Source organism: Coregonus clupeaformis, chromosome 5, assembly GCF_020615455.1.
Source record: "Coregonus clupeaformis isolate EN_2021a chromosome 5, ASM2061545v1, whole genome shotgun sequence".
Lineage (NCBI taxonomy): Eukaryota > Metazoa > Chordata > Actinopteri > Salmoniformes > Salmonidae > Coregonus > Coregonus clupeaformis.
Genome location: NC_059196.1, coordinates 27,019,700 through 27,033,402, shown reverse-complemented (window position 1 = coordinate 27,033,402; position 13,703 = coordinate 27,019,700). Strand labels below are relative to the sequence as shown.

The window sequence follows — 13,703 nt, the reverse complement described above, 5'->3', positions numbered from 1 at the left end:
AAGAATGCCTTGTATACTGTTTATTGAATGTTGAAAAGGTCTTCATTTACTATGTACGACCTAGGGTAAACTACAGGGTCTATGGATAGGAGGAATGCGTGACTTGTCATTGTGGGGGACATCCACATCTCTTCATATCTGTCAGTGGAAGAAACTCCTCTCTAACCGCCCCCTGCCTTCCCCTCCTCAAAAAATCTCCAAATAGAGTCCACTTGTGTGGCAGGCAGTGCTCTATTTCTGCAGGGTTGAAATGTGGCCTCTCCCCTGTCTGGGACTGGGTTGGAACAGGGGATGGATGGGGGCGTAGTAGAGATGGCGATCTCAGCCCGGCAGACGTGTGCTGGGCTGTGGTCTACCCACTCCCTTGCTCAGACACTTGGGCGATAAGGCTAAACACAGGAAATGAACGTTAGGAGGAGAGAGGCCAGGAAAGCTGGCTCACTGAGTGGCTTCTCAGTCCAACTCTTTATCAGGGTCTTCAGACTATGGGCTCTACTCAGCGTGTGTGTAGGTTGTGTGTGTGTGTTTTTGGTATTGGTTGTTTGGGCCTCAGGCTGTTATGGAATTAGTATTCTGGTGGGTTCTTAAGGTGGTTAGATGTCGTTCGTCTCTAGGGGCCTGTTTGAATCAAAATATCATCCTTCCTCCCTGAGGTAATCACAGATCTGAGAGAGTTGGGTTGGTGAAAGCAGTTATGGTTGAGACCTTGCTTTCACTTATTCAATCAGGTATAGATCAGTCAATGGTAAGCTCAAGGAAGTGAGGCGGAAAGGAGACATTTTGTAAAGTATTCAAAGTATGTTGATGGTCTTGGCCATGACCAACCAAGGTTCTCAGCTTCCTGACTTTCCTTGCTTTTTCCTGGTACAGATAGTAACCATGTAGTTTATCAGAGCCTGCCCTGCGTGCCTGCTGGTTTACCTGAGGGGTCTACCAGTGTGTATGTGTCCACACCCAGGGAGTCTGGCTCTGTGACCCTGTCATCATGCTAGGCCGCTAAACAGAATAGATGCTGCTTCCTGCAGAGACTAAAAGGAATCCACTGCTGTCAACAACACAGATTGTGTGTGAGAGTGTATGAGTAAGAGAGAGAATGTGTGTGTTTGCCTCGTCCGTCCACTTTTGAAGAGCCTTGTAAAAGTGGTACATTCCTTAGGCAGCTGGTGCCGGCTGTTAGGATTCCATCTTTGTGAGAAGGAGAGGAGAGCCCCACACACACACACACACACACACACACCACGCTGGGCCAGTGTTAGGCTAGCTACCCCCAATTACCCTGGCGTCAGATGGAAGTGCCAAAGCCCAGCTCAGACTATCAAAGCCCAGCTGCGTGGCCTAAAAGGGAAACATTAGATAGTAATTAGTTTACTTCTCAGTGAAAAAAGCACCACTCTGTTGAGATACTGTACATATTTTGACCAGAGTTGCATTTTATTTGACACCCCTCTCTGAGCGATGTGATAACGCATGTCATGAGCAGGTCCTCTATTCCACTAGCCAGTCAGTCTATAACATGGGTTGTTGGGGTTCAAATACATGGCTATGGGGTTGGGAATGGGTAGTAGGATATCTCTCTCTGTGTGCAGCTGCTGGCAGGAGGGAGAGACCGCTCTTCTTACCGACTGGAATGTGAGAGCAAAGTGTGGGAGAGGTTTCTCATCCCCACGCCGTTCCTTCTGGTTTCTCATCCCCACGCCGTTCCTTCTGGTTTCTCATCCCCACGCCGTTCCTTCTGGTTTCTCACCCCCACGCCGTTCCTTCTGGTTTCTCATCCCCACGCCGTTCCTTCTGGTTTCTCACCCCCACGCCGTTCCTTCTGGTTTCTCATCCCCACGCCGTTCCTTCTGGTTTCTCATCCCCACGCCGTTCCTTCTGGTTTCTCATCCCCACGCCGTTCCTTCTGGTTTCTCATCCCCACGCCGTTCCTTCTGGTTTCTCATCACGCCATTTTGTTTGGTGTTCCATCCCCCTGCTGGGGCGCCTATAAATATGACCTGACGAGGAAGAGAGGAGAATAGCATGACTCCAGAATGTCCCTGGTGCTTCCTACTAAACAAGATATAGTGATGGGGTTGATTAGCCTGTAATCTTGAAACCCAGAGCCAAATTCTTACATGAACACTAGCCTCTGGCCTGCTGTAAGGAGAGACTAAATAGCCTGGTCCCAGATCTGTTTTGCTGTCTTGCCAACTCCTATGGCCCATTGTCACGCCAAACAAACAGATCCGGGACAAGGCTAAGGGGATGATAGAGAAATGTAAAATAATCCCTCTTGGCCTTAGTGCTAGATGTCAGCTACATCCCACTCAATGTCTAAAGAGATGTCTACCAGAAAGTAAACTTGTTTAGAGAGTGCTGGTACTTACATTACCTCTTTCAAACCTGTCTCTCTCTCTCCTTTCTTTCTTTATCTCTCTCCCTCCCAGGCACTGGAGGAGGCTCAGGTAGCCATCGGCCAGCTCTTCGGCAAAATCAAAGAGATTAAGGACAAGGCTGAGAAATCTGAGCAAATGGTGAGTAAACAAACAAAACACAGCCAGACTCCTCCACAGGAGCCATCTTGTCTACCCTGTCTAAAGCCCCTGTTTGTGTAGGTGTGTGTGTGTGTTGCTGTGTGTGTGTATGACTGAGGGTGCCCCCTGGAGACTCTGACATTCTGTAGAGACATACACTGTAGTGTTATTATAAGTGGAGGTAATGCTCCTGCTGTGTGTGGGTTGGTTCTTCCTCTCCTTGTGCGGACCTAAAATCCCCCAAATTCCCCATAAGGATAGTAAAAGAAGGAAGATTCTCCCCGTGGGGACATTTCACACGTCCCCATGAGGACAAAGGCTATTTTAAGCTTAGGGGTTAGGTTCAGGGTTAGGGTTACAATTAGGGTTAGTGGTTAGGCATTTGGGTTTAAGGTTAGGGTTATGGTAAGGGTTAGGGAAATTATGATTTTGAATGGAAATTAATTTTAGGTCCCCACAAGGATAGAAGAACATAACATAACGTGTGTGTGTGGGGAGGGGGGGGTCACAGGAAGGCCGCTGGGCTGGGTGGGTAAAGAGGAACAATGGAGAGGAACCCCTCCCTCAATGGGTATGTTGTAGGAATTATGTCTCAACTCAAACAGATGTCTTATTACTCTCTCTCTGCACCTTGTCTCTGTCTGTCTTCCCTCCCCCCTTCTATCTCCTCTCCACTCCTCTACCTCTATCCCCTCCTCTTCCCCTCTATCGCTTCCCTATACACTTTTCTCCACCCACCCCTCCCTCCCTCCCTCCCCCCCTCTCGCTATCTCTCAGGTCAAGGAGATAACGCGGGACATCAAACAGCTGGACCATGCTAAGCGTCACCTGACCACCTCCATCACCACCCTCAACCACCTGCACATGCTGGCCGGGGGCGTGGACTCTCTAGAGTGGGTACTCACAGTGCCACCTATGGGCGTGGAGGGGAGGGCCAACTGTGGGCCGCGACCCATAGGTTGAAAAGCACCGATCTAGAAGTTACACAGGGATGAATCCTAAGTTAAATATTTGTGGGTGACTCTTGTAATACATGCATTGATGTCAATGGAAGATTTGTGTGAAAATGTAGCTCTGTATGTGCATCTCGAGTTAGGAGTTGGCAAATAGAAAGGAATACAAAAGATCATTGGAAACCATTGTGCACTGTTACTGCCTCAAGCCAAGGTGCACATATAGTTTGGCACATATATCATTGACTAAATGTTGAAGTGGCTGCTTGTATGTGTAGGCACTAGCCAGAACTCCAAATTAGAACTGTCAGTGATGTGTTCTGTGTGTGTCCCAGGGCCATGACGAGGAAGAGGCAGTATGGAGAGGTGGCTAACCTGCTACAGGGGGTGGTCAACGTGCTGGAACACTTCCACAAATACATGGGCATCCCTCAGATCAGACAGCTCTCAGAGAGGTAACCATACACGCACGCACATGCACTCACACACGCATGTACGCACACACCCCCGCACATGCACACACACGCCATGCTCAAACACGGGCAACACATTCCCTTTCTTAACTGACCATAACACCGTACCAGTAATACTGTACGGAAACACTCAGTATTTCAAACAAACACAGCTCAAACTTGCAAACCAACCACTGCATGCATGCATCATACTGTATTTCCCAGTCAGTCAATTTTCCTGACATTATTGTATTCCTAACTCCAGTTTTTTTTTCTTGGTGCTCTCCCAAACTGTAGAGGCTGCAGCCAGCCCAGGCCAGGCCTGTAGAGCCCAGAGGTATTCTGTTGTGCTCATCAGAATCAGATCCTGTTTTATATTTACTGAGGAGAGGAGGCTGCGGGCTGCTGAAATACACAGGAAGGAAATGCACTGAATAGAACTCCTTTATGCATAAATTTTTTCCACTGAGGGCTTGGGCTGTGCTTTCCTCTGGCTGGGTGTGTTTGAGAGTGTCTTTGTTTGAGAGAGTGTCTTTGTGTGTGTGTGTGCCAGAGAGGAAAAGTGTGTTTGAGAGAGCGAGAGTGTTTCTTTGTGTGATCTTGTGTGTGTGATTGAAAGATTTGGCCTTTTTCCTCTCTTCTTTCTCCTCCACAGGAACAGTTCTGGGGTGTGTTAAGCACTAGTCCAGACCCCATACCAGGTCACTACAGAGTAAGGTCTGTGTTCAGCCCTCAACCCAGCTAGTCCCTATGTCCCTTTGGCCGGGGGAGCTAGCTGTGCTATCTGCTCTGTTTGCCTTCGAGTGGATGATAAAAACATGAATTTAGGAGAGTAAGGAAGTGTGTTTGTGTGTGTGGGAGGGAGGTGTCGTTTAATGTTTTTTTCTTCCATACACTTTGTATTTATCCGGAGTTGTGTGTCTGTGTGTCCAATGCTCATCAAAGCCACCCACACACTCTCTGACCACCACTGCTTTGTTATCTGGAAAGGGGTAAATGGGAAATACAGAACTGAGTCTTCAGAAGAAATTGGCAAACATATTGAGGGATGACCAGACAGAGGGACAGCTGTAGCGTGGGTCTGACTGATTGTCAGGGGCATTACATTTACGTTTTAGTCATTTAGCAGACGCTCTTATCCAGAGCGACTTACAGTTAGTGAGTGCATTCATTATTTTTTTAAATATATTTTTTTCATACTGGCCCCCAGTGGGAATCGAACCCACAACCCTGGCGTTGCAAACGCCATGCTCTACCAACTGAGCTACATCCCTGCCGGCCATTCCCTCCCCTACCCTGGACGACGCTGGGCCAATTGTGCGCCGTCGCATGGGTCTCCCGGTCGCGGCCGGCTACGACAGAGCCTGGATTCTAACCAGGTTCTCTAGTGGCACAGCTAGCACTGCGATGCAGTGCCTTAGACCACTGCGCCACCACTGCCCGCCCTGTGGCATGGCATCCATCTTGTTTATTCTGGAAGGTTCTTCTTGTTGCTCTAGGATTGGACTCTAAATGCCACACCAGATTCACTCTTCATATTAGGCCAGTGGTTCTAGTTCTCACCATGGTTGTGTGTCCTCTCCTGTTAAGCCAGTGGTTCTGGTTCCCACCATGGAACTATGTGCTGTACTGTGTGACCCAATAAACACTTCTGGAATTTCTCTGACCCAATGAGTAAACAAAACCACTGGCCCAAGTCATGCCAGTTTTGCCACGGCCCGAAAGCTGTCAGTCACAACTTACCAGTGGGTCACTCCCAACCTAGCTACCATCTGGGAAACCGTTTCATTCTGAAAATATCTACAGTTATGCTACACCAGCTCTAAACCCAGCTCCAGCTTTCATGATGGCAATGTTTTCTCAATGTTTCTCCACGGTTTGTGTCATCCACAGGGTGAAAGCGGCCCAAAGCGAGCTGGGGACTCAGATCCTGGCAGACTTTGAAGAGGCCTTCCCCGCTCAGGGGTCAAAGGTGAAATATTTGTGTACTATGAATGCCTTGTGTGTTATCATATGTGCTTAATTAAACAATTGTATGTGTGACTATACATTATATAATGAATGTAATGTATATTATAATTGTATGTGTGTTAACCCAAGGTATTTTGTGTGTGTATTCTATATCCCCAGAGAGCAGGGGGACCCAGTAATGTTCTGAGGGATGCCTGTCTGGTGGCCAACGTCTTGGACCCCCGCATCAAACAGGAGATCATCAAGAAGTTCATCAGACAGCACCTCTCTGAGTACATGGTGCTGTTCCAGGAGAACCAAGATGTGAGTTTGTTTATTGTACTGCTAAGCATTAAAGTGGAACTGACAGCATTTTAGCAACATTAAATATGATTAAAATCTGTTCATATACACCCCCAGGAATATGATATGATTCTGATAAGCGAGCACTTATCAGAACTGGTCATTTTCAAGTTTAAAAAAATTCATAGAATGTTTGAGAATTACGTATAGTAAGGCATTTGTCAAAATTCTATAGCAATATAGAGTGGGAAAGCGGCCTTGCTTTTGGACAATTAATAGACACTGCAGTAAATAACACCTAAAAAAAACATGGACTTGTGCAGGACTGGAGTCTATGCAGACCTGTGCCATAGCCAATCAGAGCTATAGTAGGCCTATATGCAAATAAGCTATTTGCTACACGTGCCTGCCATCATTCCCTTCGAACTGGATTGTGTGTTTACAGGCAGTAGCAACAGCTTAACTTTAGATCATTAGAACCCATTCACCAAAATCCACCTGAATGGATTTCTGCAAATGTGTAAATACTATGGGAGTCCTCTTACATTTGTGAACTTCAGTCCTATTCATCAAACAACCACGAAAAGGTAGGCTATCTCTACCTTAGTTGCCTATGCACATCAACAACTAATGCTAGCCTGAGCGAGATTAGCTCAAATCTAACGAGGGAACATTAGGTAAACCCTCTCAAACGTTTTAGCTTGTTGGCCATCAAAATTGCACTGATAAATGATGGTGAATACATTTTACATTTTCGTCATTTAGCAAACGCTCTTATCCAGAGCGACTTACAAATGGAATGGTACCCTAATCGTCGTGCTGCAGCTTGCCTGCCAATGCATGCTTTTCCCAACTGATTTTTTGACAACTGAATGGGAACTTGCCTGCCCGCCCATTTGATCAATGCCAAATACATTTGATTGACAACTAAGATATGCTAACTGTGGATAACAGTGGTTCAAGTTCAGCATAGCTAGCTAGCAAAGCGATTCACATTTCTTGCTAGCTAACCAAATGACACCTGTATCTATAGCTGTAGCCAACGAAAAACGACATGGGGGGGGGGAAAGTCGATCACTGACTCACTCATCCAATGACATGACATCCTCCCTGCAGCTAGCTAGCTAACGTTAGGCTTTGTGTTTTTAGCTTGCTAAATAAATAGCTAGCTCCATAAATCGATACGCTAGACAGTGGCGTCAAACCCAATCAGTGCACAGGCCATATTTTAAAAAACAAATAATTCACGGGCCAGACATAGCCAATTTGTTTTTACAAAAAAAGTGCAACTGCAACCCAAATAGGCAATTCTTTTATTTGAAAAAAATACGGCCCTTTATAATGTCAAATTATGTACATAGGATGCTGTATATAGCGTTAACATAAAATTAAAAAAAAATATATACAATAAAAAAAAAATGGTCCAGCCTTTGCTGCTATGCTTGCAGATGTGCATAATATGCTGCGACCCTAATCAAAAAGTATTTAACTCCAATAATAACGTAGCTATAGGTTGTAACATTTAAACTTAAAAACGTGTTTACATTTTGTTTTGTACCGCATGGATCACCGGTGCGGTTGAATGCAGCATTGCTGTATGGTGCACTCAAAATGTATTGTAGTTGAGTAGCCAGCCTAGGCTACTGCTCAAATGTTGCTATAATAGGCCTGCATGTTTCTCCTTTGCGGGGTGTTTTGTTGCATGTTTAGTTTTGGTTATTCATTGTGAAGCTTTAAAAACCGAAGCCAGACTGCAACATTTTAGTTGCCTTGCTAGGACTGTGGCATGTGTTTGTACACTTACCCTCCGCTGAGTGCTGTAAACGCGACACACGAAAGCAGCGCAATTGACGTTGAATTCACTGATGCCAGCGCATCAGGCTTTAATCTCATGAAGTAGATGACTCAACTGTTGACTCATTTATACTCGCTTGTGTGTTTTATTCGGCCCGCGGGCCTTGTTTGACACGTGCGCTAGCCTATTAGCCACTTTATGACTGACATGTTATCATTGCCCTTGCTAGTTTGATTTTATTGACATTCCTAGCCTTAGTTACAGTCTTCCGTTTTTGTTCTAAATATTGAGTCATTGAAACTAAAACGGTGCGTCCCGAATGGGTGCGATGAAATGTATTGGTGAATTATATTAATCATGCATTGAACTGCATGTAAGTTCCAGACAGACTGATAAGCACTAAATGCTCCAGTGATCCAATACTAGGGTCCGACGCGAGACAGACAAGCCCCAGAACAGTGCCTTGTTTCTGGGGAGACCCCACATCTGAGGAGGGGTGGAAGGAGGGAGGGAGAGGAAAGATTCTGCCAACAATGCCTTACTCTACGTCACGGAATTTTGAGTAAAATATAACCTCTTTTTAAAACCTCTTATAAAGTTGGTTTTGAAGCATAAACTGGGAATTTGATATTTTTTTTTACTGATATTATGATTTCACATCTGCAAAGTAGTTAAAACGCTGTCAGTTCCACTTTAAACTAAGGCGGCCATTTTGGGTCCATTACACGAGGGATTTTGGGTAGGTACAAATGGGGATAAGCGACCATAAAAAAATACTGTAGTTTATGGTCCAAACATTTATTTTATATCCCAGTATTTCTTCCTTTGTAGATCATGTGAATCATAGTTGAGATGTACATTGACTGATCTTTAATAATGCTAGTGTTGTGACAGTGAGTCTGTGGACCTTCCACCTGAAAGTGTGTTTGTCCACTGACCTGACTCAGGTAGCTTGGCTGGATAAGATTGACCGGCGCTATGCCTGGATTAAGCGTCAGCTGGTGGACTATGAGGAGAAGTACGGACGCATGTTCCCTGAAGAGTGGTGTATGACCGAACGCATCACTGTGGAGTTCTGCCACATCACCAGGTACCCACACACACACACGTTGCTGTAGAATTCTGCCACATCACCACACACACCCTGTGCTGGAAACTGTTGAGACAGCCAGTGCCTCACTGTCAACACATTCTATCAACTGTTGTAATAGTTGTGCTCCTCTATCATCCCAACACTATTCAGTAGACAGTTGATTTAGTGTTCGTTAGCAGGTCAGTGCTCATGTAGGCTATCACAATAATTGATGCCGCAATTTGACGTGTTAACGACCCTCTGTGTCTGTCTGTTTTTCTGTGTCGTGTGTGTCATCCAGGACGGAGCTGGCCAAAGTGATGCGGACGCGGGCCAAAGAGATTGAGGTCAAGCTGCTTCTGTTTGCCATTCAGAGGACCACCAACTTCGAGGGGCTGCTCGCCAAGCGCTTCTCTGGGTGCACCCTCACCGACGGGCCCGGGGTTAGATACACATATATAATAAACACACACACACACACACCATCATTGGGCCATTGTTGCTGACTGTAGTGTTGTTTTCAGGTGAAGAAGCCTGAGACACCACTGGAGTCCACCAACCCTTTCCTGGAGGACGAGGTTGGAGAGGATGGGTCAGAGATGGACGAGGGTCTGGATAGGGTAAGACATGTTTGAGATGACCCTTTGACCCTGTCTGAACTTCGACCTTGATAGGCATAGGCTGACCTTCTGAGGTCATTTCCTGTGTCATGGTGACTCATGATGGGAATATCTCTAGGAGGATCTCGATAGGAGCTTTTAAGGGCTCACTTTGGAGAAAAAAAATACTCATCCCCAAAGAGAAAAATCATGAGTAGTAATTACATCCTACATTGTTGACCATTTTCTGCTCCCCAGCTCAAGAAGCCCAAGGCTCCTGACAACCCATTCCATGGCATCATTTCCAAGTGCTTCGAGCCTCACCTCTATGTCTACATCGAGTCTCAGGACAAGTGAGTGATGTGATGTGGTGTAGTGTGTGTGAGTGGTGTAGTGTGTGTGTATGTGGTGTGAGCGTGTGCGTGCGTGTGATTGGAGATCTGGCACAGATTTGTGTGCCCAGAACTTTTCCTTTCTCCCTCATCAGCCCCCCCCCCCCACCCCCTTACTCTTTCTCTCTTTCGTTCCCTCTCTTGTTTCTGTGTGTTTCTTTCTCTCTCTCTGCTGAGGCAGAAATGGTTCCTATTAGCTGCATGACCACAGACGCTGAGAAAGAGGGATTGAAAATGTATTCTGCAGCAGATTGTTCTTCTCCTTTTCTTCCTCCCTCTCTTTACTACTCCTCTCTCTCTCTTCCACTCTCTATTTCTCTCTCACTCTCTTTCCTCTCCCCCCACAAGGCACTGTTCTGGGGCTTGTCTGTCTCGCGTCGGACCCTAGTATTGGATCACTGGAGCATTTAGTGCTTATCAGTCTGTCTGGAACTTACATGATCTGGCTATGGCCTCCTTTCACAACAGACATGGCCAGATGATTCTACATCAGGCATTTCCAAAGCAGCTCGTCTCAATGGAATACAACTGGAGAGATAATAGTGACCTAATTGTTCATACAAAGTGGATTTAGTTTTTTGTCCTTGGCTTCATTTCATAGTAACAGTGGGTGGGCAGGGGGTAAAGTACTAGACATTAACAGCCGTTTAGACATTGAAATTAAAGGACAGTGAAGACAGCCGCAATAGAGGTAGAATCTCTAACCCTGTCTGTCTGACTCTTCCATTGTATCATCACTGAACTGTGTGTGTGTGTGTGTGTGGGGCAGGTTGGCGTTTGTCATGAATCTTGCTCTGGAGGCAGCTCTGCAGAGTGGTCGCTAGCTGGCACAGCCACAAAGCCATACAATCTGATTTTAAACCTAACCCTAGCCACACTGCTAACCCTAATGCCAAACCTTAAATTAAGACCAAAAAGCTAATTTTAGTTTTCATGAATCTTTATAATAAAGCCAATTTTGACTTTCCAGCTGGCCCATCTAGTGTAATCGCTCAGCTGCCTCCAGGGCAAGATTCATGGCAATAAAACGTCAACCTGCGTGTGTGTGTGCTGGTGTCTGGGGGTCATCACTGAGCTGTGTGTGTTACTATTCTCAGGAACCTGGGGGAGATGATTGACCGTTTCGTGTCAGACTTCCGGGCGCAGGGCCCCCCCAAGGCGGGCACGGAGGACGGTGGAGCGGTGCTGCCCAGCTGTGCTGACCTGTTTGTCTACTATAAGAAGTGCATGGTGCAGTGCTCTCAGCTTAGCACAGGGGAACCTATGATCGCCCTCACCACCATCTTCCAGAAGTACCTCAGAGAGTATGCCTGGAAGATACTGTCTGGAAACCTGCCCAAGTAATTTACTACAGCCTAGCCTAATGATATGATGATCAGATTTATTTGTGATGATGTAGGTCTAGTAATTATTTAGTAAGCGCTTTTTATTCATGCTGCTCACAAACTGTGTTCTGGAAGGCCACTGTGTGCTCTGGTTTTCATTCAAACCATTTTCTGGATGGTTTCTGGCTTTGCTAGGAAAATATTCTGACACAGGTGGAACTATTACATTTACTACTCATCAAAGCCACCCACACACTCTCTGACCACCACTGCTTTGTTATCTGGAAAGGGGTAAATGGGAAATAAAGAACTGAGTCTTCAGAAGAAATTGGCAAACATATTGAGGGATGACCAGACAGAGGGACAGCTGTAGCGTGGGTCTGACTGATTGTCAGGGGCATTACATTTACATTTTAGTCATTTAGCAGACGCTCTTATCCAGAGCGACTTACAGTTACATGTGCATACATTATTATTATTTTTATTTTATTTTTTACATACCCCCCGTGGGAATCGAACCCACAACCCTGGCGTTGCAAACGCCATGCTCTACCAACTGAGCTACATCCCTATGACAACCAGTATAAACTGTGGCCTACTAGGAGCTGGACTGGGACAAATGCTTCTGTCAAAGCAAGATAAAAATTATTATGGATGATATATGCTGTCATCTGCTTCAATTCCCTTTTGATGAAGGAATCTGCCAAAGTTAGAGTTCGTTCATTCAGAAGAGTGATCCGTCATTCTCAGGGGTTTGTTTGATAGTTCAGTAGTGTTTAGTTGTCGCTGTGTTTGATTGCCTGGGTTTGCATGTCATGTGGTGCTGGAGGTGTGTTTACATCGAGGTGTGTTTACATCGAGGTGAGGCCTAATACTTCATGAGCAAAAACATATTTCGCTCACTGGCCACATTATAAGACCTCTTGTGTGGTGTGTGTGTATTGTTTTGTGGAGTTTTAAAGGTGACCCTTCTGGGGGTTGGAGCTGTGTTGTGGTTTACCCAGAATTCTCGGCTGTGGCGTTTATTAATGAGAGGGAGGTGGTTTAGCCACGTTGCCATGGTAACCCTGCCCCTCTGGCTATGTCTCAATTATCCAAACCTTGCTTTGAATTATAACCTATAACTAGAGACAGGAGTTTCTCCTTGTCAGTTCACACTAGGTCCCAGAGTTTTCCCTTCATGTGAGCAGACTTCTGTCCCTAATTCACGAGAAAAGGAAGCTAGTTAAAACTATTGAGACTCTTTCTCTCAATCTCTCTCTCTCGCTCTCTGTCTTTCAGGACTAGCAGTAATAGTGGAGGACTGACCATCAAGAGTCTGCTGCAGGAGAAGGAGGGTTCAGAGGCTGCGAAGTTCACTGTAGAGGAGCTGTGTCTCATCTGTAGCATCCTCAGTACTGCAGAGTACTGTCTGGCCACCACACAGCAGGTTAGAACACACACACACACACACACACACACACACACACACACACACTTAACGTTAAACCTATTCTGTGTCTGTGTGTGTCAGTTGGAGGAGAAGCTGAAGGAGAAGGTGGATAAGACCCTGGTGGAGAGAATCAACCTGACTGGAGAGATGGACACCTTCAGCAAGTACGCGCCAAATCCTAACCTTCACTATTAGGGGCAACTTCTGCCAACTCAAAATGAACAATAGTTTATGAGATAAAGTGGAATAATTGGATGTGAAGTCCATGAATGTAAACTCTCTGTGTCTATCAGTGTGATCTCCAACAGTATCCAGTTGCTTGTTCAGGACCTGGACACTGCCTGTGACCCTGCTCTCACTGCCATGAGCAAGGTGCGACACCCACTACATTCCTCTCCTCCTTACACTGTCATATTCTATTTTCACTTTCAACCATTCTCTCACTGTCTCTCTTGGTCTCACTCCCTCTAGATGCCATGGCAGAGTGTAGAGCATGTAGGTGACCAGAGTCCATACGTGACGTCAGTCATCATGCACATCAAACAGAATGTCCCCATCATCAGAGATAACCTGGCCTCCACACGAAAATACTTCACCCAGTTCTGCATCAAGTTCACCAAGTGAGTTACTTCCCTCCTCACTGTTCGTCAATGTGTGTGAGGAAGACTTGGTACTCCCATTGACAAGACAATTGATTTCGAGATTTTAAAAGAAATTGTCAGTTTTCAGAAATGCTAAATTCTCTTGTTTTCAATGAATTGATATTCTATCTTGTCTTTTTTTCCCCCTCAGCTCTTTCATTCCTAAATTCATCAACCACTTGTTCAGGTGTAAGCCTATCAGCATGGTGGGGGCTGAACAGGTAAACATACTTACCCTTTTATTTCATTAGCCTTTACCTTAGTAGAATTACGCTT

The 13,703-nt window shown here is 45.7% G+C and overlaps 1 protein-coding gene across 1 annotated transcript in view; it reads left to right on the top strand.

Moving 5' to 3' along the window:
* LOC121566453 (vacuolar protein sorting-associated protein 53 homolog) overlaps positions 1–13,703 on the top strand; it is a 35,533-nt gene that overhangs the window by 10,513 nt on the left and 11,317 nt on the right. The window contains exons 5-19 of the mRNA XM_041876492.2: positions 2,427–2,513; positions 3,291–3,406; positions 3,802–3,921; positions 5,812–5,890; positions 6,049–6,192; positions 8,914–9,056; positions 9,340–9,481; positions 9,563–9,658; positions 9,896–9,990; positions 11,127–11,369; positions 12,636–12,783; positions 12,868–12,950; positions 13,080–13,158; positions 13,258–13,406; positions 13,579–13,648. Of these exons, the coding sequence (XP_041732426.1) occupies positions 2,427–2,513; positions 3,291–3,406; positions 3,802–3,921; positions 5,812–5,890; positions 6,049–6,192; positions 8,914–9,056; positions 9,340–9,481; positions 9,563–9,658; positions 9,896–9,990; positions 11,127–11,369; positions 12,636–12,783; positions 12,868–12,950; positions 13,080–13,158; positions 13,258–13,406; positions 13,579–13,648 (1,794 nt within the window). The remainder of the gene's footprint in view (positions 1–2,426; positions 2,514–3,290; positions 3,407–3,801; positions 3,922–5,811; positions 5,891–6,048; positions 6,193–8,913; positions 9,057–9,339; positions 9,482–9,562; positions 9,659–9,895; positions 9,991–11,126; positions 11,370–12,635; positions 12,784–12,867; positions 12,951–13,079; positions 13,159–13,257; positions 13,407–13,578; positions 13,649–13,703) is intronic.